Source organism: Alnus glutinosa, chromosome 4 (genome assembly GCF_958979055.1).
Source record: "Alnus glutinosa chromosome 4, dhAlnGlut1.1, whole genome shotgun sequence".
Taxonomy (NCBI): domain Eukaryota; kingdom Viridiplantae; phylum Streptophyta; class Magnoliopsida; order Fagales; family Betulaceae; genus Alnus; species Alnus glutinosa.
In genome coordinates this window covers 12520512-12533666 of record NC_084889.1, presented here as the reverse complement: position 1 = coordinate 12533666, position 13155 = coordinate 12520512, and the positions used below count along the sequence as shown (strand labels likewise).

The window sequence follows — 13155 nt, the reverse complement described above, 5'->3', positions numbered from 1 at the left end:
CAACATAATAAGAAGATGTTTCGCGTTTTGTTGTTAGTTGTCATTTTGCTTTTAGCCTTTTATTTTTGTAGTTATAGTGAACCTAGACATACTAACTTGATGTTAAAATGAAATTATGGAAACAATTCAGTTGTAAGAGACTTTTTTCTGTTTGTACGAATTTCCTAAATGTATGCTAAACTTAATTGTTGTCTTTTGGTCTTAAACTGAATTGTTCCTGCAGTTTCTTTGGTCTTTTGGTTAGTTGTTGGGTGATTTTGGCTGGTCTCTTTAACTGAGTTTTGTAAGTTTTAGAGACCTAAAACTAGGAAATTATTGTTAAGAATTGAGTGGATGTGGTAGGGAACTAGGAAGAGACTGTGGCTTCCATTTCAAAGACGTCTGAAATGATGAAACACCTCACTTACCCCATCGAACTACTTGCTTGGGATGGACCCTCTTAGCACCAAACCAACTCAATTGACATGGGAAGAAACAAAACTTCCCCACAACTCAATGGACTCTCTCTATCTTCCATATATGGATGAACCGCAACTTGCATGTGCCAACAAATGGCCATCTATCAAAAACCTTTTTTCTTCACAATTTCAAGTCTATATGTACGTAGACTTCATTCATTTTCAAGTTCATTTACTGTGGAACACTTGCCCAAGTTGACTTCAAAATATCCTCTCCATTACACCAATCAGTAATCGCCACAACCAACGTCTCATTTGATGGGAAGAAAAAGGAAAAGAAAAAGAAAAAGAAAAAAGACCAAGACCCCATCATTTAGGTTTTGATTGCTGCTATATATATACATACACAATTAACAACTAAATCTAAAGGCATGCGGTATTCATAAAGTGAAATCCAAATTTACATAGAAAAAGTTTCAAAATAATGTAGAAACTGGTGTTGAACAAATCCACTTCTAGGCAAAGCAACCAGATCAACATAGTTAAGTTATCCCTTCTCCGCAATGACAAAGCCACTTCTAGGATCACTAGTTTGCCTGATAAAAAAATACATACAAAAATAAATAGTTGATAAAACTGAATAAATTGATGTAAAAAATTGCCTAAATGTTTTTTGGACCTATCAAAGAGAGAGAGTTTATGCTCATTGAGTAGAGTCAGAACTATGTGGCCTAAATTAAAAAACACAAACAGACTTGTGGGCCCAAAAAGATTGATTGAAATCTTATAATTTGTTTGACAATAAGTTTTGAAACACCCCCCCCCCCCCCCCCCCCCCCCCCAACCAACAAAAAAATCAGTGCAAAAATAATATTGTAAAACTTTCAGAAATTATGACACAAACCTAAAGGTTTCAGAAATTTGATGGGGGGCAATTAAATTGTCCCCACTCAACCATACTTGGAATAACAATGAGCCCCTTGAATAACAATGGAAAAGTATTGAAACTCTATTTCACAACTAGAACTTCCCAACAGACCAAAGCTTTTCAGGGAAAGCATATCAGACAATCTTGGAGATCTCTTTACAGCAATCAACCTTCTTCCAGCAAACAGATGACTCATCCTCATATTATAGAATGAACATATCTATTTCAATTAGTGGTAATATGTTTCTTGTTCTTTTTGCTCCTACCAACTATATGTTTTCTTTTGTCTACTTCTTGTATACCTAAGGGCGCCTTACACTTTTAATGATATCTCGATTGATAAAAAAATAGTGGTAATATGTATCTCTAAGCATTGCGATATCTCAAATCATAAATTTGATCATTGCACTGTAAAATGTCATTCAATTGGCTAGAATCTAAGTCACATGCAAAAGAAGATATAATAAAGAATAGTCACACACATGCACTTGTACATCCTTCTAGCTATCTGATTGAAGTTACAATCCAAAGAAACAATTATTGCGATAAGTACAATGGTGAAACTTTTCTGACGTGAGTGTGAGTAGGAGACAGTAAAGGGTCAAGAGAAACACAAGTACTTGTCATAAAAGAATGGATTATGAAAGGCTGAAACAGAAGGATATACACAATGAGCCCAGACGCATGATTACAGTCTTTTACTAGAACTAGGGGAAAGCATAATATACACCTCATCAAAGCTAAACAAAAAGCAATTAAATTTTTGAATGATAAATCCTATTGATAAGGAGTCAGTTTTAGGGAGTAAAGCAAACATACCAAGAATGAGATGAATGTAATTAGACCAAACAGGCTAAGTCTTTAATGTATGTTCAATATGAAAGAAAGTTGGCTAAAACGAACTTGAATATTATATAGTATCCAATCTTTAATATATGCTATTAATCTCTAGATGGAATTCAAATCTAGCATCAGATTTGACACAAACCAAAACAAAAAAAATATGGACTCAAATAAGGATAAATGCCAATGGGTGTAAAACAAATGAGATGTAGAACATAACCACTTAGAGCCTTGAAATAAAAATTAGCACACAAGCTAACTTTAGTAAGAACAATTGACCTCCCCGAAAAAAAAAAAAGAAATTTACTTTAATCAAAGAGACCTTACCACTTACGACAAGTATATAGAATCTCCTTCGAAAATACATGATGACTGTGAATTCCCAAACGTCTGAAACAAATACATCGAATGATTAATATATATGAAATTAAACTATTCGTCAACAAGTATGAATCGAATGCATGTATATGAACTTTTTTTCCCTCCTTTCAGTACCTGTGTAAGTACACTATTTTGTGTTTCAATCACTTGGTCATGCTACACATCAGTTGAAAAAGGAATTGTCTAAATGACCTCCATTAATAACCAAGGAGTAGTGCTTCAATTGAAAATTCAAAAAACAAGACAATATGAGCAAACTTCTATGACATATCATAGGAAAAAAAAAAAAAATTCTTTAGCTTAGCAGAGGAATGAATTCAATTGTAAGACCCATAAATACAGAAAGATACAAAAGAAGCAGTATATCATGTTTGAGCATTTTACCAAGTCCATTTATTTTGACAGAATATTATTTGAAAAGCAAGCTTTGCAGGTTTTTTTTTTTTAAGCCCTCAATGCAGGTGGACATTTAAGAATGATATGCTTGGGAAATTTTATAACTGTAGCCTTAGGGGAAAAAAGAAAAATCTATGAAGCTCAACTTTATTTTTTGTTTTTTGTCAAAAAGAAGCCTAAATTTTCCTATTAATCAGCAGAATTTGCAAAAGGAAAGCAGTTGTACTTTTGTGCAAGTCCATGTTAGGCACAACTTATTCTAATCTCAATTTCATCAACTTTTGCATGAAAAAGCAAAATTAAAATAATGAGAAATTTTTTTTCTTCTTTGGCCCAGAAGAAGCCACAGGATTGAAGCAAGAGAACAAATAAACTTTCAACATCACAGAATAATAATTGAGCATTTTACTAAGCCTAATTACTCAGTACACGAGACAGGAAGAAAATGAAGGAAAGGTGTTTGCTTTAATACTTGACGGAGACCTAGACTTGAAGGAGACGGATTTGGGGGGAAGCCGGAACTGGAAAATGGCCGGAGATGGAAGAGGGCTAGAACTGGAAGACGGCCGGTGGGTGGGCTTTGGCCGAAGATGGAGAACAACGGTGATGGCACCTGGCAGTACCTAGTGGCCGGAGATGGAGATGGAGATGGAAGTAGACAGTGGGGGACCTCGTCGGCGGTCGCTCTGTCGGAGATGAAAGACGGCCGGAGATGGAGAACGACGGTAGCGGGCTCGTGCGAAACTGGTCGCCGGAACCGGAAGAACGACGAAGCTCCGAACGGTGGTCGACGGTGGGAAGATTTTGGGGTAGCTGGAGAGAGGGAGAGAAAATTTGGGGGGAAGACAAAAATGAGAAAAATGGGGCCCCTGAACTGGTTTTGCTGTATAATAGAAAATTTGAATTTTTTTTTTTTTTTGAAAAAAAAAAAAATACTGTAAAACTAAAATGGCCCTTTCCACGTAGGAAAGGGCTGAGCAGGGGCCGGCAAGATGGCTCTTACCTATCATTACTCCTGATTGTTTAACCAAACTAGCTTTAATTGTTTCTTTAAAAATAAATAAATAAGTAAACTACCTTTAATTGCCAAAAGGCGCCTAGGTTCTTCAAAGACTCAAAAGTCAAAAACGGATCCTCTCGCCGGCCACCGGGATCCATTTCCGTGCACCTCCAATTATAAATAGTAATTTTTCCTTTTACCTTAAAAAGTGTTTATTTGACAGCAAGTACTTGAAAATTACTTTTGGGCAAAGCGATATACATGTTTGCTGAGTGAGAATAAATAGAATCTCTAATAATTTGTGGTTAGCATGTTGTGAGTGAATTCATATGAAATTTAGCTGTTCAAATAAATTTTTAGTTGTTCAGACATTTATTCAGGCATGTAGGCTCTTACATATGCTAGTAATTTAGGTAGAAAATTACAACATTTACCTCTTATGCTTTTCAATGAACACAAAATATACGAGGATGTTTGATAGAAAAATGATTTTTGCTCTTACACAATGATTTTTGCTAATATAAAGGTACACAATATTTGCACAACCAGACATGTTAGTGGGACTTATGTATGTGAGACACACATGCATAGATCTCACCAATATATCTTCTGTTGATAACCAATTTACGATATTGGGACTTCTGTAAAAATCTGTAATGAATAGTTGAATTAAGTATTGAAGCTAGCGACAACCAGTTGTTTAGTTTATTTTATTTTTATTTCTTTTTAGAGTTATGAAATGCTAAATGTACCGTTAAAGACTAAATTCTACATGTGATAGTTAGACACACGGCTAAATTTTGAACAGGTTAAACTATAAATTTCACATTGGAGAATAAACATTTGGAAGTACATATAACATTTCTTTTGTGTAAGAGTGATTTGGGTGTATTGAGACTTTAAATTTTGAGTGGTTTTATACCTACTATTTTTTTTTCTTTTGATATTGAATTTCCTTATGGTCATCTCCACCTATGAATGTAAGTTTGTTAAGTCGAACCATGTTAAATCTTAGCATCTTGTGTGTTTTATTTTGTTGTTAAGTTTGCTTTGAATTCTATAAAGTTAAGGACAAGATTGATTATGAAAAGTAGTGATAATTAAGTCGAATAGCAGTGAGTTATAGTTTAGAGCTGCAAGTGCAAATAGAGTGATAGATTTCAGATTTGGATCCTCTGTAATTGATTTCAACCGGAGAGGAGTCGGTTCTTTATAAATAAAGGGTAAAATTGTCAATATATATATATATATATATATATATATATATATATATATATATATATATATATATATATATATATATATATATATATATATATGAAAAGACAATTTTGCCCTTAACTTATAACGGACTTCTCCAATCGATTTTAACTGGAGAGGCTGTTTCTATAGTTTTAAAGGGGTAAAGTGTAATTTACCATTTTAAAATTAAAATTTAAAAAAAAAAAAAAAAAAAAAAAAAAAATACCCGATAAACTTAAGGAGATATATATATGTATATTCACCAACTTTATGAAGTACATACTCAGCAAGTCATTTCCTATTGTAGTTCAAACCAGGTCTAAGATCGGTGAGGTTGCCTTTGGTTTTCTTGGTGAAGATTGAGTAGAAAATATTGTCAGCAAATGAACAATCCCAACGGTAACATCATTTTATTTCAGTTTAGAAACTAAAGAATAAAACGAATTCAGAGAAACAAGTACGTCATATTAGTTAGTCAGTCATATATAATTTAATTTTTCCAACTCAATTAATCATGAATATTTTTAACTTTTCAATTCTGGCAAACAAAACTCATCACCAGTAATTAAGTTTAGGCAATATTATTAAAGACATCCCTTCATCAGTTTTCAATTAGCAAATTGAGTTTTTAATTCCGTCAATTAACTACGGCACTGCTAGTAGGCAAGTGTTTTATTCCAAAGCCTAATCTACTTGCATCTGATGCACAGTTTCTCTCTACTCCATGTTTTTTTATTAAATAAAAATAACCAGCTCAATACATAAAAAGCCTGATCTGATTAAATTAAATCAACTTCGTGAAGAATTTAAAGGAAAAATAAAAACTAGCCAAAATAATTTTGACTCTCCCGGTCACTATTTAATTACAATTGATTCCACTAAACAATTGTAATTGCACTCTACTTTATATTTTTTATTAAGTAATTAATCCTTTAAATTTACTTAATTTTGACTTTTGATTCATTCATAAAATTTTACTCATAAAAAGTTTTCCAATTCAAATTATAGCTAACCCAAAAAGACAAAATGCACAAAAAATGCGGCTCTCTCTCTCTCTCTATGTGAATGAGTAATTCTAGAAGGAGGACGTCCTCCTAAATGTCATGTGGCTTTTAAAATTACTATTGGATCAAAATCTAATAATAATAATTTCAAATTCAATAATAATTTTGAAAGCCATATGACATTTGGGATGACACAAGGAGAATGTCCTCCTTATAGCATTACTTGATGTGACTTTTAAAATTAAGATTGAATCAAAATTCAATAGTGATCTATTATACATTTTGTGGTGTTTTTAAATGCCACATCAATTTTGAGAAAATTCAAGAAGAACATGGGTCCTCCTTACGGTATTACTCGTTTGGAAGACAAACCCAAAACCTCATATCCATTCTAAATTAGATCCAATCCAAAATCCAAAAAAATGTTTGAAGATACTAGAGATCTATAATGATCAAAGGACAACAAGAATAAGATTTAAAACCAAAAACCATTTATACAAATCATTTAAGAACAATCTAAAAATACCACTACCAAATTTTGACAGGAATCTGACCTTAAAATATATGAAATTATATGATTTATCAAGTTCAAACATGCAGCGGCTTGGTGTCATCGCCATAGTAAGAAATCAGAGCAGCCAGTAACCTGATCCTGCATATGCACAGTGAAAGAACTGCTCTCGCAATAACAGTCGCACATTCATTAAATACTCATCCCATGGTATCATGCCCTCCTAAGCCATTTGTCCAGTGTTATGAACCTAAAATTGTACGACATGTAAAAGACATTGACATAACTTGCATTAGTTTATCTTAGGGTAATCTTAATTTAATTAAATAAAGATAGTTACAGTTATCTAAGTCAAAGTTTTTTAATTATTTGTAGAACTATGGTGTAGAAGTAATTTAGTACTTGGTTTCTCCAAGTTAGAGTTAGAGTTATCTCCAAGTAGTTTATTTGTATTAGGAGTTTATCTTAGGGTAGATGTAGGAGTTCATCTCCTATTCTATATTTTTGTAATTCTCTTATTTATATGCATGAGTGATTAATAAAAAGTAAGCATAATTAATCACAAATCTTGTATTTGAAAAGGTTTAGGTTCCATCAAAATCTAAAAGGTCTAGGTTTCTTCAGAATCTAAGGCATAGAACCTATCAATTCATCATGTTCCGTGTTTGATAAATCATTCACGTAACAATTTGGTATCAGAGCTAATTTCTTGTTCAATGGTGAATTCAAGAGTAGATTGGCTTAAGCAGCAATTTGTTAGTGTCATGGCTATGTTTGAAGGCTTTATCAAGAAATCAGATGACGGATGGAAATAATGGAGAAAAAACTCTATAGTCTTCTCTCAAATAAGTTGTTGGATGAACAAAAAAATGGAGTCTCATGCCCTCATAAACCACAAACAGTGTCAACCCCAACGCCATCACAAGCAAAGGCACCTGAACAGCCACTCCACCACGTAGAAAATTTAGTAGCACAAAACATACCACACCACTGCGTTGTTAAGGCCACACCAACATCTGCATCCAAGTTTGAACAAAATAGTTTGCACCATCAACGCAGGTCACGAAGAGAATTGTTATTTGAGAAGACCCACAAGATGCATCATGTTTCACACCAGTTTTTTGCACATATCATTAAACTTGCGGACAAAACACGGAGAAGATGGAGATCCAACCACGACAGAACCTGAAGCGGCTTTTTGAGGAGGAAGTGAACCCACCTTCAAGACATCTGCCTAGGAAGTGAATGACAAAGAGGATTTTTTGATTTTGCCCTTGAGGATAAGGACAAGGACAATTCTAAGGGGAAATGAATGTTATGAACGTAAAATTCTACAACATGTAGAAGACATTGACATAACTTGCATTAGTTTATCTTAGAGTAATCATTGTTTAATTAAATAAAGATAGTTCTAGTTATTTATCTAAGTTAGAGTCTTTTAATTATTTGTAACATTATGGTGTAGAAGTCATTTAGTAGTAGGTTTCTCAAAGTTAGAGTTGGAGTTATCTCCAAATAATTTATTTGTATTAAGAGTTTATCTTAGGGTAGAGCTAGGAGGTCATCTTCCATTCTATGTTTTTATAATTCTCTTATTTATATTTTAGAGTGATTAATAAAAAGTACGCAGAATTAATCACAAATCTTATGTTTGAAAAAGTTTAGGTTTCCTCAAAATCTAAGGTCTAGGTTTCCACAGAACCTATCAATTTATTCCGTTCTGTGTTTGATAAATCATTCACATAACATCCGGCGAGTAAACCATGTCCTTGGTGGCAAAATTGGAGGTATGCACTCCAGCACTACTTAAAGAGAGAGAGAGAGAGAGAGAGATATTTTGGATTTCGTTCGGATCTAGGGTTCTAGGTTTGATTTCCAAACCCTTCTTCTTGAAAGGAGAGAAATGAGGAGCTTGAGGTTTTTTCCTCTCTAGCCACTACCCATAACCATTGCAGCGAAGAGATTTTTTATTTTTTATTTTTGGGCTTATTTTTTTGTGCTAACTTTTGGTCGAACATACTGAAGTTAGTGTTTTGATGTGATATAAAGGTGAAAACAGACGAAATAAAAACCTTGAAAACTAAATGAAAACGGACAAACACACGGGGGATTCGTTTGATAATTTCCCTTTTAGGTTATCACAATATGATATGGAACAAGTAATAGTATGACAAAAATTGAAACATTTGTTTAAGAAAAATATATTTCTTAATAGCATTTACTCTTTGAATCATATACTATGCCTAACAAAAAAATGGTGGTGTATTGGCATGTTGGTATAAGATCATACTCAAGCTTCACACATATAGATCTAGATATGTATTAGAAGAAGAGAACACTCACTTTGAATAGAAAAACATCTCCTTGCCACATAAATTATGGATTTGTTGAGCTGAGATTAGTGGTTGGAAGCTGCTCCTCTCTTATATGAATATGAGCTTTTTGTGCCTGTTAATGATGGTTTTACCACAAAGATCTTTCTTTGCATTTTTGACAAAGCACCAAATGAAATGCTCTCAGAGTATCATTCATCAACCCTACCTCTTTTTCCCATTCACATTTGACAGTGATGATAGTTAATATCAATGTCTGAACCACAGTTCCGCCAATCATTCCACACCAGATGCCCTGCTCATTCAATTATGCACAAGTAAAACCAAGAAATTATACCGCAAGAAATGCATCATTTGATAGAAGCAATGATGAATATGCTGTCTTCATAACTTTGCAGTTTAACTTATTTTCATTTGGGGAATGGTCAATATTAGCCTTCTATTCTTGACGACATGCAAGATTCAGGAACTCAAAAGTGTGGTTCTATTTACCATATCAGAAGTATCCTACATGCTGAACTATTGGTAACAATGTAACAGACATACCGTAATTCCGAAAGGCAGGAACCAGCCCAAGAAAACCCCAAGAGGGACCCCAACTAAGTAGTAGCTACCTAAGTTTACAAAAGCCACCACTGCTTGCCAACCAGATCCAACAGCTACCCCTGCAAAGCAACACATGGCACCGAATCATAACACGACTTGCATTTGCAATTGCCAGAACACAGCGCTTATTCAGTATCTCACCCGAAAGAACTGGTTGAATGCAATTTAGAAGAATAGTGAATGCCAACAAGACTGCTAATTTATTGACCATTGCAATAACAGAAGTTGTGGAGGTAAAGATCATCGCAAGCTTCTCATGGAAGGCTATGGTTATTGACCAAAACAGAAGTCCGACAACCAAGGAGGTCAACACTGAGATTTTGGTTGCAAACTTTGCACCTTTTGCATTGCCTGCACCAAGCTCGTTTGCTACACGTACGCTGAGTTAAGATAACATAACATGGTTAAATATGAAAATAAGTGAAAAAAGATGCTTTTCCTTTTCATTGGCAGTGCTTAGTGAGAATATGATGGGTTGTTTTCTAGATAGACTAACATGAATCCAGAAGATTAGGTGCGGCAAAAAGATATAAAAAAGAGGTTTTAGTATTATTCGACTGTTTGTCATTTGTAGTTTCACCTCATACATGTTTACCAACTCCAAGTGTGGATTGTAGCTAAACTAACTAAAGACGTAACCACAGATATAACTGACATTAAATAATTCTCCAATATAGACGTTTTTTTTGAAACAGAAACAATGTGTACCAAATAATCAAGACAAAATTTATAATTTACATTTGGACTTTAAAACATCAAGAGAGCCATGAAAAAGAAATTGCTAAACTGAATGTTAAGTCACAACAAAAAAGAAAGCCATGGTTGTTAGACAGATAAAATAGGATGACTGTTCACCATCATGGTTGGAGGTGCTAATCTATCATTCGATTAGAAACATTCTGAAAAATTGAGGTCATCACCAAAGATTATACTCCCTCCATCCTGAATAGATGTGATGCTTTCAGTTTTGGAGTTATCTAAAATAAATGATACTTCAAAATGAAAGCAAATATTTATCACCATATTTTACCTCATATTACCCTCAAACTTGAACCCACCTTTTTTCAAATTTCAATTCACCTTTCTTGCCCACCTAAGGGTATTTTAGGAAATTTCTTATGTTTATTTTGTTTTATTAAAACACGTGTCATTTGCAAACTTTAATCTATTTTAGGATAGAGGGAGTAGTGAAGTAATTTTTTTGGTAGGGTTATATCGAAAATGAATTTCAAACCCTCAAATATACTCCAGCAAAAGAGAAAAGCATTCAACCATGAAATTGGAAATCAATCCATTTCAACCCGTGACCATCTGATCATTAGGCAGCTTTTCAATTTCCTAATGTATATCCATACAAAAACTGCAAGAATTAGGAATTCACTCCAGCTCAGCTAAACTAAATTTCTCGACCAAAACGCTCATACTCCAGGTCTGTAATTGAAAACAGATTTGAAGTGAAGAAAATATACAAGTAAATGAAGAGAGAGTAACGACAATATTTGACAATTGCATTCTATTGATTTACTACGACAAAATGGCTGACACTCACAGAATGAAATGCCATAGGCTATAGCTTGCATGACTCCTATACATGCTCTCTCTTGAAACTCTCTTTCAAAAACCTTGAACCTTAACCCACGCTTTAAAGCCAAAAGGCCCATAAAATCAGAAACATTTTTAGATTAGATGGTATTCTATCATTGCAGGGCAGTCACGGTAGAAGGACTGCCTTTATTTTATTTCACGCGCTTGAAAAAGAGAAAACTTAACAGTGAAGGTAATCGATTAGAACTCTATTTTCGAGGGAATAGGATAGTATTGTGCAAGTAAAACCATAAAGATTCTGACATAGAGGAACCCTTAATCTATATTTCTTGAACCTCAAATCTTGCTTCTCTACTTACAAAAAAAAAACTTGCTTCTCATTTCTTATCCACCGTTTCACTATTTTAATTGAAATCATATACATGTTTTACCAAGCCTATTATGTTTTGCTATTGGAGAAAGGGGAAGAGAGACTTACAACCAGTAACATACCCAGTTGCAGCCAGAAATCCAAGAGGAATCATAGATTCCCAGCCAAAGATAGTCATGCTGCCAAACAGAGCGAAATTTAGAAAAACGACGAAGCGGAAAGGAGCAAATAGAATACAAAGAAGAAGCGCAAGACATACGGTGTAGGAATTTGGAACTAACCAGATGGAAAGTGCATCAACTGCAACCTCAGTTTTGTTTAAATACCCAGACACTATAATCAATACCCTGTAATAGAAATTCTCCAACCTACATACCCAAACACATTCAAAATGATATCCAGCATATGAGAGAGAGAGAGAGAGAGAGAGAGAGAGAGAGCGAGAGAGTGGAAACACATACGCGAGCATAACCCCAGAAGCCACAGAGAGCTTAGAAAACTCCCAGAGCCCAGCAAACGCTTGAGCTGAAAACCCAGTCCACGAATGAGGACACCCACCACAAACAGCGTACCCATAAAGTCCAAAAACGGACAGCCACCACGAGAAATCAAGAGTGAGAGCAGCCCCAACAATCCCCACCCCCAGCTTATAAACAAAAAACCAACTCACAAACACGTGGACTGCAAGAGCTCCCACTGAGATCCAAGCAATAACCGCAGTCTTCAGCTGGCTTTGCAAGAACCTCTGCAATGTGAACTGAAATGGGAAGCTCAGGTGCATCGGGATCAGCCACAATGCCACCACACCTGACTGCTCCGCCAAAGCATTGGACTGGCCGAGAAGCTTTAGTATGGGCGAAGCAAAAACGAACATGGGCAATAACAGAACCGAAAAAAGAAACAGAACAATCCAAGAACGTTGCAGGTAAATGCCCAACATGTGGTATTGTTTGGCTCCGAAAGCTTGGCCACAGAGCGTCTCGAGCGCGCTCGCCATGCCCAGCTACACCACCCAATACCCATCTCACAAAGAATGAAAATGCAGACCAACAAAGAAAAACAAAAGAAATAATAAGATGGGAGGGAAATGGTAACGAACCAAGAAACCAAAAGTGATTGCGATGATGACGGTGGAGGAGATGGAGATGGCAGCGAGGTCGAGGTCACTTAGGTGGCCGGCGAATGCCTGGGTTATGACAGTCATGGAGAACATGGCGAGCCTACTCAAGATGGAGGGCCCCGCAATTACCCACATCTTCTTCGACTCCAACAACGTTTGTCTCACCACACTCCCTGCATTCTCTTCTTCATGACGATCTTGCTCTTGTTGTTGTTGTTCGGCGCCTGACACTAACAGAGGATCTTCTTCTTCTTGTCTGATGCCCATTTGTTGCCTTTGCTCGTGCCTCTGATGCCAAGCTTTGGAGGTCCACGGTGAACTGATCTGAAGAGGAGGCTTGCTTTTGTTCTTAAAAAAAAAGAAGAAAGTCTTTTTCTAATGTGGGTCTAAGTCTCTAAGATAATCAATCGAGTGGGTGTGAGAGCATTCCTACTAGCCTCACCAAATTTTACTCACCAAAATAATTAAAAATTATTTT

The 13155-nt window shown here is 35.2% G+C and overlaps 1 protein-coding gene across 2 annotated transcripts; it reads right to left on the bottom strand.

Moving 5' to 3' along the window:
- Window positions 1-6641: 6641 nt before the first annotated feature.
- Window positions 6642-13021, bottom strand: LOC133865405 (protein DETOXIFICATION 27-like). 2 transcript variants are annotated; one of them, XM_062301808.1, is made up of 9 exons: window positions 12657-13021; window positions 12019-12560; window positions 11817-11925; window positions 11666-11736; window positions 9784-10022; window positions 9583-9701; window positions 9245-9331; window positions 9047-9151; window positions 6642-6953 (listed from the first exon to the last, which is right to left on the bottom strand). In XM_062301808.1, the coding sequence occupies exons 1-8, from the start codon at window positions 12942-12944 to the stop codon at window positions 9080-9082; spliced, it is 1527 nt and encodes a 508-aa protein (XP_062157792.1). In that variant the 5' UTR covers window positions 12945-13021; the 3' UTR covers window positions 6642-6953; window positions 9047-9079. The 2 variants fall into 2 exon arrangements, with proteins under 2 accessions (XP_062157792.1, XP_062157789.1); XM_062301805.1 differs by having other exon boundaries at window positions 11680-11736; window positions 11839-11925.
- Between the last annotated feature and the right edge of the window lie 134 nt (window positions 13022-13155).

Excerpts from the sequence above, each read along its gene's own strand:
- LOC133865405 (XM_062301808.1), bottom strand. The coding sequence starts at position 12,944 with ATGGGCATCAGACAAGAAGAAGAAGATCCTCTGTTAGTGTCAGGCGCC. Across the intron at positions 11,926-12,018 it reads GCTTCTGGGGTTATGCTCGC|GTTGGAGAATTTCTATTACA; the intron begins GTATGTGTTTCC and ends TTGGGTATGTAG. Across the intron at positions 11,737-11,816 it reads TAGTTCCAAATTCCTACACC|CATGACTATCTTTGGCTGGG; the intron begins GTATGTCTTGCG and ends TCTGTTTGGCAG.